Source organism: Clarias gariepinus, chromosome 2 (assembly GCF_024256425.1).
Source record: "Clarias gariepinus isolate MV-2021 ecotype Netherlands chromosome 2, CGAR_prim_01v2, whole genome shotgun sequence".
NCBI lineage: Eukaryota > Metazoa > Chordata > Actinopteri > Siluriformes > Clariidae > Clarias > Clarias gariepinus.
In genome coordinates this window covers 45,860,628-45,877,909 of record NC_071101.1, presented here as the reverse complement: position 1 = coordinate 45,877,909, position 17,282 = coordinate 45,860,628, and the positions used below count along the sequence as shown (strand labels likewise).

At 41.2% G+C, this 17,282-nt stretch overlaps 1 protein-coding gene across 4 annotated transcripts in view; it reads right to left on the bottom strand.

The window, feature by feature from the left end:
• Positions 1–16,580, bottom strand: part of itsn2a (intersectin 2a) — a 44,598-nt gene extending 28,018 nt beyond the window's left edge. For 3 of the 4 annotated variants that reach the window (XM_053478464.1, XM_053478488.1, XM_053478481.1), the window contains exons 1-4: positions 16,436–16,580; positions 3,337–3,396; positions 1,121–1,213; positions 675–738 (exon numbers count right to left, since the gene is read on the bottom strand). In XM_053478464.1, the coding sequence (XP_053334439.1) occupies positions 675–738; positions 1,121–1,213; positions 3,337–3,343 (164 nt within the window). In that variant the 5' untranslated portion in view covers positions 3,344–3,396; positions 16,436–16,580. Of the gene's footprint in view, positions 1–674; positions 739–1,120; positions 1,214–3,336; positions 3,397–16,302; positions 16,415–16,435 lie in introns of those variants that run through there. The other variant, XM_053478472.1, reaches the window with a different exon arrangement.
• Between the last annotated feature and the right edge of the window lie 702 nt (positions 16,581–17,282).

The window sequence follows — 17,282 nt, the reverse complement described above, 5'->3', positions numbered from 1 at the left end:
TCCAGCCACACTTTAAGACTCCATAAGGAATGATTTTGGAGAGAAAAATAGTCGGAATTTTCCAGAAAACTGTCTGTCCAATTCCTTAGAAAAGTCAAGACATAAGTGACACTTATGCCTTGGCTTTTCAGGAACGTGTGTGCCGGGTTTCAGCCCGATCGCTCCATCTGTGCGACCCAGATTTTTTGCCAAAAAAAGTGGGGCAATAATAAAAAAAATATATAATAATAAAAAAAAATAAAAAAAATAATAATAATAATAATAAAATATGTGCAATAACAATATGTTTTCAATCTATATACATAAAACATAGAGAGAGTTCTGCAAAAAAATAGATACACAAATCATAAATATTTTAATCTGCTATATATTGATATATAAGGTAATATTATTAACATTATATTTATATCACATGCATCATACGATTTTTCTTTCCTGAGGTGTGTATACATGACCCTGTTTTTCTGAAAATGTTTTTTTTTTAGAAAGAGAAGTTAAGCAGAATTTAGAGGAGAGAGGGAGAGGAGAGGGGGAGAGGTAGAGATATAGAAGAGGGGGAGAGGGGGGGGGTGAACTCACACAAGGCAGACTTTATTTAAACCATCAGACAGACTCGATAAGGCCTGTTTTGTGTGTGTGTGTGTGTGTGTGTGTGTGTGTGTGTGTGCTCTTACCAGATCTCAGCCAATACCGAAGCAGGAAGTCCAGACTGTAGAAAGAACTTGCGTGCTTGATCTCCTACACACACACACACACACACACACAGACAATTTATCAGAGAACTCCTTATTAGTAATTAACTCTATAGGTTGTGTTTTCTGATTGTTCTAGTCTCCTAACATCTAGTGACACTTCTGTAACATTAAACTGGTGATAAAGTTTTGAAGTTTTTGAACCTAAACAGCGTTGGTTACATGGCGCTGCGTGAAGTGAAGTGTGTGCAGAGGAACTGTGTGTGTGAACACGCTCATGGTTAATTACAGAGTTGTGAGAGTTACTCCACACCGCACTGACCTCAATTCAATTCCCACCCTTATCACGGCTCTCTCTCTCTCTCTATGTGAGTGTGCATGCGTGAGTGTGTGTGTGTGTGTGTGTGTGTGTGTGTATACACACTCACCTGACACGTATCCCAGAGTGGGAGTGAGGGAGTCGAACTGTTTGTCATGCTTCCCTCTCTCTTCTGGGGTTATGGCCCAAATAGTAAACCCACCTGAGACCCAGAAAGAGTTAATCATTATAAATCCTACACACCTTCTTGACACCTTCACACACTCGATCTAAAAGCTAAAAAAAAAAAAAAGCAGACCTGTGTGTGTGTGTGCAGTGTGTGTAGACCGTGTGTATCAGTGTGTAACAGGATACCGAGGTGCATGCGCGCAATCACAGCTCACTTTCTCAAACTCCAGTCCCCCTCTCCCTAACCACCAAATATGGTTATTATTCACCAGAAACAGGAAATACCAAGCTGCGGGGCTTGGGTGGCACTTCCTGGTGGCAGCGTCTAGTTTATGCACACACACACACACACACACACGCGCGGATCATCTTAATAGCAGCTTCTGCAGCGTCCTCTCTAGAGGTCTAACAAGAGCAACAACAAACCCACAGACCTTCTTCCCTCTCTTTCTCTCTCTCTCACACACACACACACACGTGTAGAACACAGATAGCACTAATCTCCTGAGGTTAAAATGTAAACTTGCGTAACCTTCAGGCCGTTCCCTGCTGTGCGAGAAGCTATTTACACATGAAGAAGGTCAGCCTGATAAACAGAGAAAGGCACATCATGCAAATGAGCTGGACCTCAGGTGGAGCAGGAGAGGAGGAAGGGTAAAGAAACACGGCCGAGTGTATGAAACACACATGCCCAGGTTCAACATGGACGAAAATGCAGGACGAGTTTAAAACAGGCGATGTTTAGACGGAGAACACCGCACTGGAAGGTGAAATCATAGCACGTATAGGCCACGCCTACTTCACTGAGACTGACAGGCATAGAGGCCACACCTACCGAAACTACCGATCAGGAAAATAGAATAAATTTGCTTTGCGTGATATAATATACACTACGTTGCCAAAAGTATTCGCTCGCCTGCTTTGGAACTTGAGTACCATCCAGTCCTCAATCCATAGGGTTTGATATGATGTTGTATGATGCCCCGCCCCCTTTGCAGCTATAACATCTTCACCTCTTCTGGGAAGGCTTTCCACAAGATCATGGAGATTCTTCCGGAATCTTCCAGAAGCACATTTTAGATTTTAGGTTAGACACTGATGTTGGACAAACTGTTGACACAAAATTGTCCAAACTGTCTTGGAACTTACTGGAACTTAGGGGCCGAGACCAACTCCTGAAAAAAACAACCTCACATTAAGTCCATAAAGACATGGAGAAGTGAGTTTGGTGTAGAAGAACTTGACCGTCCTGCACCTTAACCTGACAGAACACTTTTGGGATGAATTGGACCGGAGACAGCGAGGAGACAGACCTTCTCGTCCAACAGCGGTGTCTGACCTCACAAATGTGCTTCTGGAAGATTCCAGAAGAATCTCCTAAATCTTGTGGAAAGCCTTCTCAGAAGAGTTAAAGCTGCAAAGGGGGCGGGGCCGACATCATATCAAACCTTATGGATTGAGAACTGGATGCTACTCAGGTTCATATGCATGTGAAGGCAGGCAATAACTTTAGTAATATCGTGTACGTCTTGTTGCCCCGTGACACACACGGCTACGAGTTAAACACACGGCTCGTTGTTCATCCTCAGATGATAGTCGACCCAACGGGGTCCCAGAGGATCCTCTCCCTCTCAGGATCAGCATCACTCCTACAGGGATCCACTCCACCGCTACCATGGTGTTAGCGTTCAGCGACCTGAATCCGGATCTCTTCTACCCTGGGGCTCGTCTTCCTTTTCTTAACTCATCTGTGCATTCCTCTTGCATCACTTCTTTTTCTTTTTCTTGTTTTCTTCCTCCACTAGAAACCAGATACCCACTGAAGGTCTGCGTCTTAAAATACACTTAAGTTTAGAGTGTGTGCTTTTTCTTTTTCTTTTTTTTTATGAAAGCACGCTGGAAAATTGTAGAATGAGTTCGTGAAGGAAGGGGGAAAAAAAGAAAGAAAAAAACGACCTCTGTGATTTCATGTTCGAATGTTTTAATTAATCATGACGACCTCGTTTCGGATCGCGGTTCTGTTGACGAGGGGAAAAATATGAGCCGGGGAAAAAGAGAATAAGAGAGAGAGATGACAATGACACCTCTGTGTTGGCTTCTTTAAATACACACACACACACACACACACACACACACACACACGGATAGTATTCTTACCATTCATGGTTGCAGGTGGGATTCAAGTATCTTCTGTTCAGCTGGCTAGCTAACACTCATCTGCGGAGAGAGAGAGAGAGAGATTAGGGATGCTAGCATGGCTTTGCGCTGATAGGTGGAATTAGCACTCAGAGAAAAAAAGGGAAAATAGTCAAAGTGTGTGTGTGAGTGGGGAATTGAGTGAACAGAGAGAGAGAGAGAGAAAGGAAGGTGAAAGAGACACTGTGACACTCGATACTCGGAATCCTCCACCCTTCTTTCTCTCCGTCACTGTATTTTTCTTTTTTTTTAAAGATACGTTTACTGTATCTATTTTCACACTGTATGGAATCGAGTCATTCATCTCTGTCCTCTCCCCGTGTGTGTGTGTGTGTGTGTGTGATTTAAAGTGACCCACTTTTGAAAAGAAAGGCATAGTACTGTAAAAGTTCACACAAATACACACAGTGTCCTCTTCACCCCGTTGCAGATCGGTACTGACCCCATCAACACGCAGTGAGAGTTGAGAGTTGAGGTTTATTCCCATGTCTCTTGCCTGGGGGTCGAACATGTTCCTCCTACGTCTAGTTATGATCCTGGGTTGTCCCTGTCTTGCCTGTAATTGTGTACATTCACAGGCGTTGACCTTCAGACTCTTTACTGACTAGGAGTTTGGACGTCATACAGGATAACGCTTCTCCTGAATCTTCCTTGTAACAGGAGTATTGCTCAGTTTCTGATGGGTTACTGTATCCAGGATGGATGGATGGATACAGTCATAGCCAACATTATTGGCACCCTTTCAAAATTGTGGATAAATAAGATTGTTTCAAGCATGTGAACTCACCTAGGGCAAGTAACAGGTGTGGGCAATATAAAAGTCACACCTAAAAGCAGATAAAAAGGAGAGAAGTTCACTTAGCCTTTGCATTGTGTGTCTGTGTGTGCCACACTAAGCATGGACAACAGAAAGAGAAAAAGAGAACTTGGTGAGGACTTAAGAACCATCTCCATGTAAGTCCATCTCCAGAGATCTAAATTTGCCTTTGCCCACAGTGCGCAACAGTATCAAAAAGTTTGCAACCCATGGCACTGTAGCTAATCTCCCTGGGTGTGGACGGAAGAGAAAAATTGATGAAAGGTTGCAACGCAGGATAGTCCGGATGATGGATAAGCAGCCCCAAACAAGTTCCAAAGACATTCAAGCTGTCCTGGAGGCTCAGAGAGCGTCAGTGTCAACGCGAACTATCTGTCGAGATTTAAATGAAATGAAATGAAATGCTATGGCAGGAGACCCAGGAGGACCCCACTGCTGACACAGAGACATAAAAAAGCAAGAGTAAAGTTTGCCAAAATGTACTTGAGTAAGCCAAAATCCTTGTGGACAGATGAGACCAAGATAACGCTTTTTGGTAAAGCATATCATTCTACTGTTTACCAAAAACGGAATGAGGCCTACAGAGAAAAGAACATAGTACCTACAGTCAAATATTGTGGGGGTTGTTTTGCTGCCTCTGGCACTGAGTGTCTTGACTGTGTGCAAGGCATCATGAAATCTGAGAATTGCCAAAGGATTTTGGGTCGCACTGTAGAGCCCAGTGTCAGAAAGCTGGGTTTGCGTTCGAGATCTTGGGTCTTCCAGCAGGACAATGACATCAAACATACTTCAAAATGCACTCAGAAATGGATGGGAACAAAGTGCTGGAGAGTTCTGAAGTGGCCAGCAATGAGTCAAGATCTAAATCTCATTGAACACCTGTGGAGAGATCGTAAAATTGCTGTTGGGAAAGGCACCTGAGACCTGGAGCAGTTTGCAAATCAAGAGTGGTCCAAAATTCCGTGTGAGAGGTGTAAGAAGCGTATTGATGGTTATAGAAGGCAGCTGATTTCAGTAATTGGTAATCAAAGGGTGTGCAACCAAATATTAAGTTAAGGGTGCCAATAATTTTGTCCAGCCCTTTTTGGAGTTTTGTGTGACATTATGTCAAATTAGCTTTTTTCCCTCCCTTTTTTGTTTTGTTTTAATACACACAAAAAGAATAAACATGTGTATAGCGAAACATGTGTTAATGCAATACTTTTCTGTGAGAAATCCATGATGATCTGGAAAAATTTCAGGAGTGCCAACAATTTTGGCCATGACTGTGTGTAAATACTGGTGTGTAAATCCTGTATATGCCTAGGTCTTCAATGATGTCACACCGGTATTGCTGACTGATTAAACAATTACTGTAGTTTATGTAAAAAGTTTTCTTCTGATTGTCTTCTAGAAGCTCTAGAGGAGTAAAGTCTGTTTTTGACGCCTCAAGGCAAACCACTTGCTGTCGAATAGCAAGAGACCCAAAACCCCCAATCAGAACCTCTCTGGAACGCTGCCGTTTAGGATGCAGCCCTTTGTTGATTGTGACTTCAGCTCAAAGTGCTGTCAGGAACAGGAAATTGCATCACACGTAGCTTCCTGTTTAGAAAACCAAGCCTGTGGAAGTCCAAATATGCCTCTGATCATACACGGGCACATTACGTTCCCCCTCTCAAGCTGATGGAGGAGTGAACTTTTTCCGGTACACTCTGCTGTAAATCGAGCCACATCATTGTTTCTATTGTTGTACATTCCCTTTGTTCGTGTACACACATTGTGTTTGCTCACTGAGGGGACCGGTCGCATTTCAGGGTTCAAACAAAAACACAATTTCACGCTCTGATGCGCCATGATTAGTCATGAGGTTTTTTTTAATCCTGCCAGATTGATGGAGGTGTTCAACATGCTGCTGTGATTTCTGACTGTCACTATAAACATGGACAAAAGTACAATGTCCCAGAGCTAAGAACAGTTTACGGTCCTGTCTCAGCATCTAGTGGATTAGAAGGCATGGCCTAAAGTTTGAAGACCTGTATGATAAAAGTTATTATTATTATTATTATTATATGTTTCTAGCACTACATTATAATTCAGTTCATTATACTGGAGTTACTTCTCAATAAATTATGCGCTATTTGATAGATGGATGGATGGATGGGTGAATGAATAACAAAGCGATTGCATAAAAGAATGTACAGTGGGGTAAAAAAGTATTTAGTCTGCCACCGTTTGTGCAAGTTCTCCCACTTGTAATTTTTGTAATTGATGTAATTTTTATCATAGGTATACCTCAACTATGAGAGATTAGAAAAAGAAATCCAGAAAATCACATTGTAAGATTTTTAAAGAACTTATTTGCAAATTATGGTGTACAATAAGTATTCGGTCAATAACAAAATTTCATCTTAATACTTCATCTCAATACTACTCATGGTGTTATATACCCTTTGTTGGCAATGACAGAGGTCAAATGTTCTCTGTGAGGCTTCACAAGGTTTTCATACACTGTTGCTGGTATTTTGGCTCATTCCTGTTGATGTTTTGGGGCTGTTTCTGGGCAACACGGACTTTTAACTCCCTCCAAAGATTTCCTATGGGGTTGAGATCTGGAGACTGGCTAGGTCGCTCCAGGATCTTGCAATGCTTCTTATGAAGCCACTCCTCCGTTGCCCGCGCAGTGTGTTTGGGATCATTGTCATGCTGAAAGACCCAGCCACGTTTCATCTTAAATGCCCTGCTAATGGAAGGCGATTTTTACACAAAATCACTCACAATACATGACCCCATTCATTCTTTCCTAAACACTGATCAGTCGTCCTGGTCCCTTCGCAGAAAAACAGCCCCAAAGCATGATGTTTCCACCCCCATGCTTCACAGTAGGTATGGAGTTCTTTGGATCCAACTCAGCATTCTTTCTCCATTGGATTGGTTTCATCTCACCTTTTTTCATATGACATTCTCCCAATCTGTTTCTGGATCATCCAAATGCTCTCTAGCAAACTCCAGACGGACCTAGACATGTACTGGCTTAAGCAGGGGGGAATATCTGGCACTGCAGGATTCAAGTCCCTGACGGCACAGTGTGTTACTGACCAGCTCTCTGCACTAGATCACCCTGTGTGGTTCTGGGATTTTAGCTCACAGTTCTTGTAATCTTTTTGACCCCACGGTGAGATCTTGCGTGGAGCCCGAGATCGAGGGAGATTATCAGTGGTCTTGTATGTCTTCTATTTTCTAATAATTGCTCCCACAGTTGATTTCTTCACACCAAGCTGCTTAACTATTGCAGATTCCCAGCCTAATGCACGTCTACAATTTTGTTTCTGGTGTCCTTCGACAGCTCTTTGGTGTTGGCCATAGTGAAGTTTGGAGTGTGACTGTTTGAGGTTGTGGACAGGTGTCTTTTATCCTGATAAAAGATGCCATTAATACAGGTAACGAGTGGAGGACAGAGGGGCCTCTTAAAGAAGAAATTACAGGTCTGTGAGAGCCAGAAATCTTGCTTTGTAGTTTGTAGACAAATACTTATTTTACCGATGAATTTACCAATTAATTCATTAAAAAGCCTTCAATGTGATTTTCTGGTTTTCTCTCTCATAGTTGAGGTGTACCTACAGTATGATGAAAATTACAGGCTTCTCTCATCTTTTAAAGTGGGAGAACTTGCACAGGTGGTGGCTGACTAAATACTTTTTTGCCCCACTGTAAATAAAGATGGATGGATGGATGGATGGATGGCTAGACAGATAGACAGACTGTTGGATAAATGCATGGGTGGATGGATGGTAGAATGTATGGTAAATAAACTAGAAGGTTGATAAGAAAAATCGATGAATAGATGGAATGAATGGGTGGTCATATGGTAAATAACTCGGTAGATGGTAAGGTGATTGGTGGTGAATGGATGGTTGGAAAAATTGATGGATGGATGGATGAGTGATGAATGGATGATTGATTGGATGGATGGTTGGATGGATGAATAAGTAACTGAATATATGGTAAGAAAAACTTATCGATAAAGAACCATCAGCAGCAGGAAACAGGACCCTCTATCTATTGATCTGTGTTCTGGCCAGACCGAAAATGTTTTACAACTGAACGCTTTTACACACACACACACACACACACACAGTTTTTATTTAAAGGTTTTGTTGAGTCTTTTTTCTCAGTAATTGTGTGAAATGTGCTTGTACCCCTCTGTCCTTGTACTGATTCAGGAAGCGACCCTATGCCCATGAGCGAGTTCTCCACCACAGGACAGAGAACATTAAACCTGTTTGAGCTGAACAGTGACACATGTAGTGAATTTAATTATTGGTATTTAATTATTAATCATTTAAACCTTCAGAGACTCACAGCGAGCGCTGAGACGTTAAATGATATGAACACACAGTATAGCTGATGCTAATAAAATTCACTATCTGTGTTTAGCACTTTAACATCAAACACTCGTTAATACGGAAACGAGTTCAGCTGCTAAATCTTTAAACCAGACGCCTTCGGTCTAATCCGAAAAGAACCGGCATGGCTGCAGGCTTTCCTTTCATTTCTTAGACACACGGATAAACAAATCAAGCCTGTGATTAAAAACAATGCACCGGATTGTGTTTTTACCTCACACACACACACACACACACACACACAGAAACAAGCTCACCCTTTGACTGGGGTATGATAGACACCTGCATGCAGCTCTGACCAATCAGCATTCAGCTCCGGTTCCTCGGCTAACAGAGTGTGTGTCTTATCCGGGAGCATTACCCAGCATGCTGTGCGGCGGGGGATGAACGAGACCTCTGTTCACACAGGAAACACACACAGACTCGGGCGCAGTCTTGACTCCTGAACTATTAACACACGCCAGACTTGGATGTGTGTGCGTGTTAGACAGGGTTATACACAGTTTACACACAAATACACACACACACACATTTATCTAAAAGCTAGAAGTTAAATTCTTCAACGCTTCTCTCTCTCTCTCTCTCTCTCAGAATCAGATTAGTGGAGTATGAGTTTTCAGGCTCACTTTTTTATTCTTCTCTCTTCAGGTCACAGACAGTAAACAAAGCTCCGGATCGGACCTGCTCAGTTTTAGTAAGGAGTAATGCACCCCGCCAGCTCCCAATGCTAACTAGCTTCTTTAATAGCGTGCTAGTTAGCTGGAAGTGGACAGGCCACTCTGTATCGTGTTCTTTGCGTAGTTACGGTACATAAGCACTGATGACCGAAATATAGCCATATTCTGCTACATAAATGGTCAAATAAGCAACTCTCACAAATAATAATAAAATGAAAGACAGTGAATTTCATAATAAACAGATGCATTAGAAATGGGGGGGGGGGGGATTTATTTACATATTACAATTCTTTTGTGTATTGATTTTTTTTTAATCATATGCAGTATTTTAGCATTTGTAGCGGTAAAGTACTGCAGTTCCTCTATAATCCTACAGGTGGTGTTCTGTCAGGCTGCACAGTGTTCTGTATGGTCAGAGCGAATTATTTGCTAAAACGGTTTAGTATAGTATGAGAGTATGCTGGTCCCTTCGTAATTCTCATCCCTACTGTTTTTGTTACTCGTATTAATGCTTAAATTCGCCACAACAAAAAAAAATTGCCGAGCACTGTCATTTTTGCCATATGATCCCATATGGACATTCATGTACACACACACACACACACACACACACATACACACACAGCTTAAGAATGTAGGACAACCCATGTCCTCTACAATGGTCTTCTGCAGTGAGTGTACCATATAGTCTTTCTGGGTCACGTCTCCATACAGATCTCTCATACATGACACAATGTATAGGTGCCTGCTATTAATAACACACACACACACACACACACACACACGCACACACACACATAAACACACGCGTAACACACATCATGGCTGTTTGATAAGCAACGGTACAGACATAAAAATACATTTCAGTATTGGAGATGGTATATTACTAATGTAGTATACTATATTTTGAACTTTTGTAGACATGTGACTAGATCTAGACTAGGACGGCTTTGAAGATTAAGTAAGTTAGCCGTGAACAGAACAACGTGGACAATTCAGAGGTGATTCAGAACAACTTAGAACTAATTACTAAGGAGACAAAGTGGTGTTGAAGATGACATGACAATGACAAAGTGCTTCCGTGGCTGCTTTTGGCACTGCACTTTAGTAATTAAGGTCCCTTTCGCCATGCAGAACTGCGCGGGCCCATGGTGGACGGAGGCCATGACATCATGTGCAAAAGGTCAATAGTATAGTACAGCATATATGGTTTGTTATGATAGTATAGTATAGTATAGTATAGTATAGTATAGTATAGTATAGTATAGTATAGTATAGTATGGCATAGTATGGCATAGTATAGTATAGTATAGTATAGTATAGTATAGTATAGTATAGTATAGTATAGTATAAAATAACATAGTATATTATAGTATAACATAGTATAGTATGGTATACAGTAGTTTAGTATAACATAGTATAGTTTAGTATAACATAGTATAGTATAGTATGGTATAGTATAGTATTCGGTATACAGTAGCATAGCACAGTACAGTATATTCTATTATAGTGTAGTGTACTATAGTGTAATGTAGTGTAGTTGAGTATAGTGTGTTATCGTTCAGTATAATGTAGAGCAGTATACTACAGTGTAATCTATTATAGTATAATGCGGTTTACTGTAGTAGAGACTAGTGTGTTAACTTTTAATGTAGAGCAGTATGGTACAGTGAAGTGTAATCTATTATAGTGTGGTGTACTATAGTGTAATATTGTGTTATAGAGTATAATGTGTTATTGTTTAGTGTAATGTAGCGTACTATACTACAGTGTAACTTATTATAGTGTGGTGTACTATAGTGTAATATTGTGTTATAGAGTATAGTGTGTTATTGTTTGGTGTAATGTAGAGCAGTATAGTCGAGTGAAATGTAATCTATTATAGTGTAGTATAGTGTAATGTATAATAGAGTATAGTGTGCAGTGTAATGTAGAGTAGTGCAGTACAATGAAATCTATTATAGCGTATTGTGGTGTAGTAGAGTATTGTGTGTTATTGTTTAGTGTGGTGTAGAGCAGTGCAGTACAGTGTAATCTATTATAGTGTAGTGTACTATAGTGTATTGTGGTGTAGTAGAGTATTGTGTGTTATTGTTTAGTGTGGTGTAGAGCAGTGCAGTACAGTAAGTTGTAATGCAAAACAGATTAATCTATTACAGTGCAATGCAGTATTCTGTCATTCTCAGTAAATCTTTGAGTTATTGATCGGAAGGTCAGTGGTTCAAGCCCCAGCTCCACCAAGGGTCTCCACTGTTGGGCCCTCGAGCAAGGCCCTGCACTCTGACTGCAGCTTTCTAACACTGGGACTGAGAAGAATTTCACTGTGCAGTATATCTAAGGAATACAGTAAAGGCTAAACTTAACAAAGAACAGTGCCAGCAGCAGAATTCTCATTTAGAGCTGCCACACACACACACACACACACACACACATACCCACCCCCTTACTTTCTGCAGCAGCGCATCATTTATCCCCACTTTGTACTACTAGATAAATGGAGAGCCACACAATGATGCAATCTGCTGTGTTTAACTGCACTACTGCTTTTCTGTCTCTACAATTACTCCCGCTTACTGAACAACACTCTTTAAAACATAAGACTGTTCAGGCTCTTCGAGAACATTCCGACTGTTCAGTTCTATCACACTTTTCAGTGCTGTGGAGAAGCGGAGGTGAGAGAACCTGCTCGGAAATCCACCATCGCCGGGTCCAAGTGTTGAGTAACACCATGTCAGGATGTCAAATATTTTTTAAAAATACATTTCTCTGTAAACAGCTGATCACACAAACGCCCCCTCACACACACACACACACACACACATAAACACATATATACACACACACAGCAGCAGCTGTTCCTTCTAGCAAGACAGTGTAATTATTCAATATGTGATGAAAGCAACCAGCGGCGGCAGAAAAGCAGAGCGCGGTGCTGTTAAGTGAGAAAAAGATGCTCGTCAGCCCATTAGACTTCACAAACACTCACACACACTGTTCTTTCAAACAGCATTAGAACTGCTTTGACTGCTTCAGGCCTTATGGTGTCCGGTCACCTTCATATCCTTCACCTGCGTCTACACCCACGTCCAACCGACAGAAGCGTTCATTTAGTCTCCGCGCAACTTCAGAGTCTGAGTCATGTGTCAGCTAGATACTGTGTAAGCGTCACCTACAGATCCCACTGTTAGGCTTATATAAGACTTGTTTATTCTACACCACCTGGTCAGGCAATGATCTGCAGGGCTAAGTGTAAAGAAAGACGTTTGTCTAAGCATAAAGCTGAGACCTCGACTGTCAAAGGTTATATATTTCCGCTGTATTCGGCTTACGCGAGAGGATTTCGCATTTTCCTGAAGGTTTTCCCGTAAAATTAGCTAGCATTCAGATTGAGCAACATTTATTCCCTAATCTTCATAAAAACTGAATTGGTTATGTAGAGTTTCTCAGGTATGAGCGGAATTGGTCTGAGCTAAAGTCGTAGATTGGACAGCACGCTCATGCTGGCAGCAAACTTCAAAGTCTTTGCCAGTTGCCTCGTTTTAATTTTTATAAGAGGTCGGGGCTGTCAGAAAGCATCCAGAACTCTGACTCAGAGGTGATGTAAATAGAAAGTCATAATTCTCCCTAATTCAGAATTATTTTTTGATGACTAAAACAAACAGGTAGTGAAAACGGTTAAAGGAATATTGAAACGTCGAAGTATGTAACTAGCCAACATTAAGTAAAGTGGGAGTGTTCATTTGTTTGCCGATTTATTGTATCATACTAAAAAATATTACAGAATATTTTTTATTTAATATTGCAGTATGTTTGGATTCGAGGTTGTAGTTGCTTGTATATTGCAGTTCCTCTGTAATCCTGCAGGGGGTGCTCTGTCTAAACTATTCACATGTTGGAAGGCATGTAGCATCCTGTGTGATAGAAGCGAATGGTTTATAAATAAACTTAAAAAATAGACTCGCAATACAGATTGAATCGGAAACTAGGTATCGTGATAGTATCGTATCGGGCGATTTCCGTCCCCGGCATCTAGCAGTTCACACAAACTAAAGTGATCATGGAGCTTAGACACGCCAGTCAGGATGATAATAATGATAATCTACTGAGATTATGTACTGTATGATTAAGGTTACACTGTAATTACAACTAGCATTAAATTCTAAACAAACCTTTTGTAAGTTCTGTCTATCTGAGAAACATCAACCATAATCTCGTGACCCTTGTCAGTGTCCCGAAAGTGAAATCTCAAAAACATCATAAACAAGTTTAAACTCCGTATAATCTTTGACTCTTCATGAGCAGCAGCAGCATTGTTGTTTTCACTCAAGTGGGAGGGTTCCTAACACAGGGTCTCGTGTTTCAGTGCAAAATAAGGGCTGTGAGCAGACACGGTGGCAGGACGTGGGGCTTCAACCAGCAGAACCCGTTTGGTGGTGTGATTACAAACATGACCATGCAGATCAGAGCGTAGTGTGTTTGGGTCAATCGGACACCTCACTCTGTGGGTGCTATGGAGTTTAATGGATGCCTTTAAAGTGAGGAGAGGTTGATACATCTTTTCAAAGACAACTATTGTTGTTGTGTACAAAATGCCACATTGATTATGGGTGTAGTCGCGTTGGCAACAAGCTAAAGAAGGTCATTCTGGACTTCTCTAGTCCTCTATTCCACAGATTTAGGCGAAATAAGGAGATGATCCCAAGCAGATCGGTTTTGGATCCGCCAGACAGCGAAGGCTATTACACTTTCCTCCGAGGGGCATATGAAACTTTACAGGGTAGCAATCATGGGTTAAACCATTGTACCCATCTGGCAGAAACCCTAGACAGACCCGTTGTGCTGTGATTGATACTTTCAACTGAAAGCACTGCTAGTTTCGCTCCAGTAGAATTCGGTCCATAGACTGCTGTGGCATTCAAACTCACAATCTAAGCATGACAGGGTGAACGCTCTTATATCGCGTCATTAAGAGGAGAATTAGACCGGAGTAATAAAGTTATCCATCAGCTAAGAGGAGCAGTGCATCTACCCCACGGTTCTCCCTAATGTTCATGCTCATTACTCCTTCAATGAGTGCAACTCTAACAACCGTGCTTTTCCATAACTCAGTTCTTTAGTCCATCTAGTGCAAACATCTCTCTTAGTTCTTATTATATTTTAGAGGTTTTACCTTCGAGTCCAACCCAGGGCTGTGGTGGCTCAAACGGTTAAGGTTTATTCTGGGTTACTAATTGGAAGGTTGGGGTTTTAAGCCCCCAACACCACAAAGCTCCCACTGTTGAGTCCTTGAACAAAGCCCTCTACCTGCTCCAGGGGACGCTGTATCTTGGATGACCCTGTGCTCTGACCCCATCTTCCTAACTGGGATACATGAAAAAATAGTATTTCACTGTTCTGTAAGGTACATCTGAGAAATAATTAAATCTTAAATGCTTTCAGAGACAGAACTGTCACCTGTCAATCTTCATCAGGAAATAAACCTCGTCGTTTGCGCTTTCGCACTTTTTCCTTTTTATATGTATCTTTCACCTTGATATCACCCTGGCGACAACAAGTCGTACAGTCTGGTACCTTTTTTTTTTCTAAAAGCGAAGGTTAATGATGTCCACGTTGTGTCCTCCTTTCCTCCTCATAGACATAAAGTAGCTTTTTATAGGTAGATCAGCTCAGCAGCTCAGTCCGTTACACACTTTACACGATCACATCGCACTCTCGGAAATAAAGGCACCAGGTTATAATTGTCCATCTTACCTGCAAAGGCATATCCGGTGTATGAAGGTGTGTCACCAGAAAGAGGTTTTTTTTTTTTACACTATTATTTTTGCACTGTTTGTTACATATAGAAATAATAGAAACGATAGCAGTGTGTCAAGGTTCCTTTAGAAAGATTTTGTGCAGCAACACTGACATTTTAGCTGACTCTAAAGGTACAAAGGATGTAACATTCGGATATAAAGTTTACTATATACCTGGGAGTAAAGGTGTACTATTAGATTTCACACACCCTTTCATAATAAACAATCACATTACATTCTGAGATGAAATAAAGGTACCAAGCTATAATCTGCCTGGTCCCTGATGACGTACCTTTAGTGTCTGTCATACCTGTGAATGTGTATGTGGTAGTTTGTGTGCATTAAATACACCGTGTCACAAGAAAAGGTGCTTTTAATTATTAAATTATTTTAAAGATGTTTTTGCATCATTTCTTGCAAATACTGTAGGTGTTACAAAGGTTTGTCCTGTAGAAAGACTTTTGCGGGTATAGCAACACACTTTCAGCTGACTCTAAAGGTACGAACGATGCCACATTTTTGATGCAAAGTATATAGACCTGCAACGCAACTACATATATTTATAAATTACGGAGTTGGTTTGCCTTTTGCAGGTATAACAGCGTTTCTGTGAGGTCAGGCACTGATGTTGGACGAGAAGGACCTCGCTCACAATGTCCATTCCAGTTCATCCCAAAGGTGCTCGATGGGGATGAGATCAGGGCTCTGCGTTCGGGCCGCTCGAGTTCTTCTCATCAAACCATGTCATGTTGTAATGGAAAAGAGCCTTCACCAAACTGCTTCCACAAAGTTGCATAGCATTGTCCAGGATGTCTACGATGAAGCGTTAATTAAGATTGCGTTTCACTGGGGATGAGGGAATCAACTGATTGCTTGATTGATTGATAAATTGATTGATTTGAAACACATGATTTCATTAATTAATTAACAGGTTTGGACACACACGATTGTCCTGTATGTAAAGGTGTATCATTAGATTTGAGATGCAGCTCTCTATTGAGTGTTGTTAGTGCCACCTGAACAACAAGGTGAAGCAGCTTTATTTCTGAGAGTGTGGAGACTCAGGAGGACCTGATGAGAATCTAGAGCAGGCTGTCACACACTGAACCTCCTGGAGATCCTTCAGATAAATCTATAACCCCTCACAGCTCTGTACACCAGTGCTTCATCATCATCATCATCATCATCATTATTATTATTATCCAGATGCGCAAACATTCGATCCGACACACACACACACACACACACACACACACCTGATCCAGATCCGGATTGTGCCGTTAGTCTGAACTCCGCATGAAGGCGGATCCGGCTCACATGACTTCACCACAATCACGCATCGATCACCGCGCGCGTTCGCTCCATCATAACGGCGACCCGGTCGCTTACCGTGCGCGTCGCGAGCGCGGACTCCGAGGCTCCTGGAGGATCCTGACCCGGTCAAACGCCGCTCTCGCTCTGTCTCCGTCCCTGTCTCTCTCTCTCTCTCTCTCACTGTCTCACTGTCTAAACGCAGTGAACGACCGACGGAGCGCTCGAGCTCTCCGTGAAGAATGTGACGTCACGGAAACGGCGCGTCGGGGCGTGGATTTGTCGAGGGCGAGCGAGCGAGCGAGCGCGCGCATTCGCACGCACACACACATCTGTCCCACTATGCGCGCGCTCGAGAAATAATGACAGGAACTATTTTATTTCTAATGATATTTATATAAATTATTATAGCAGACATACATTTCTCTCACTGTGTCTGTCTGTCTCAGAAAATGTTATGTTCTGTATAATGAATGTCACAGATTTATTATTATTATTATTATAATTATTATTATTATTAGTCTGGATGTCTAAAATATTAAAGTATAAAGATTTATTTCTTCTAAGAATTAAAGGGACAATTACAGGGTAAAATTCACATAAAAATATTTTATTATTATATAATAATATATAATAATAATAATAATAATAATAAATATATAATAACTATATAATAATGATTAATAATAATTATAATAAAAGAACATCTGCACTTCTGAATTTCTCAGTTAGTTTCTATATAATAATAAATATGTAATAACTATATAATTATTATGAATAATAATATTAATTATAACATCTGCACTTCTGAATTTCTGAATGTTCGTTTCTATATTACCCACGATTCCATTCTATGTCGTGACAGTGGTGCAGTTCCTTAACTTCAGCCCCTCATGTGGAGAGCAATGCGGCGGAGCTTTAGTGC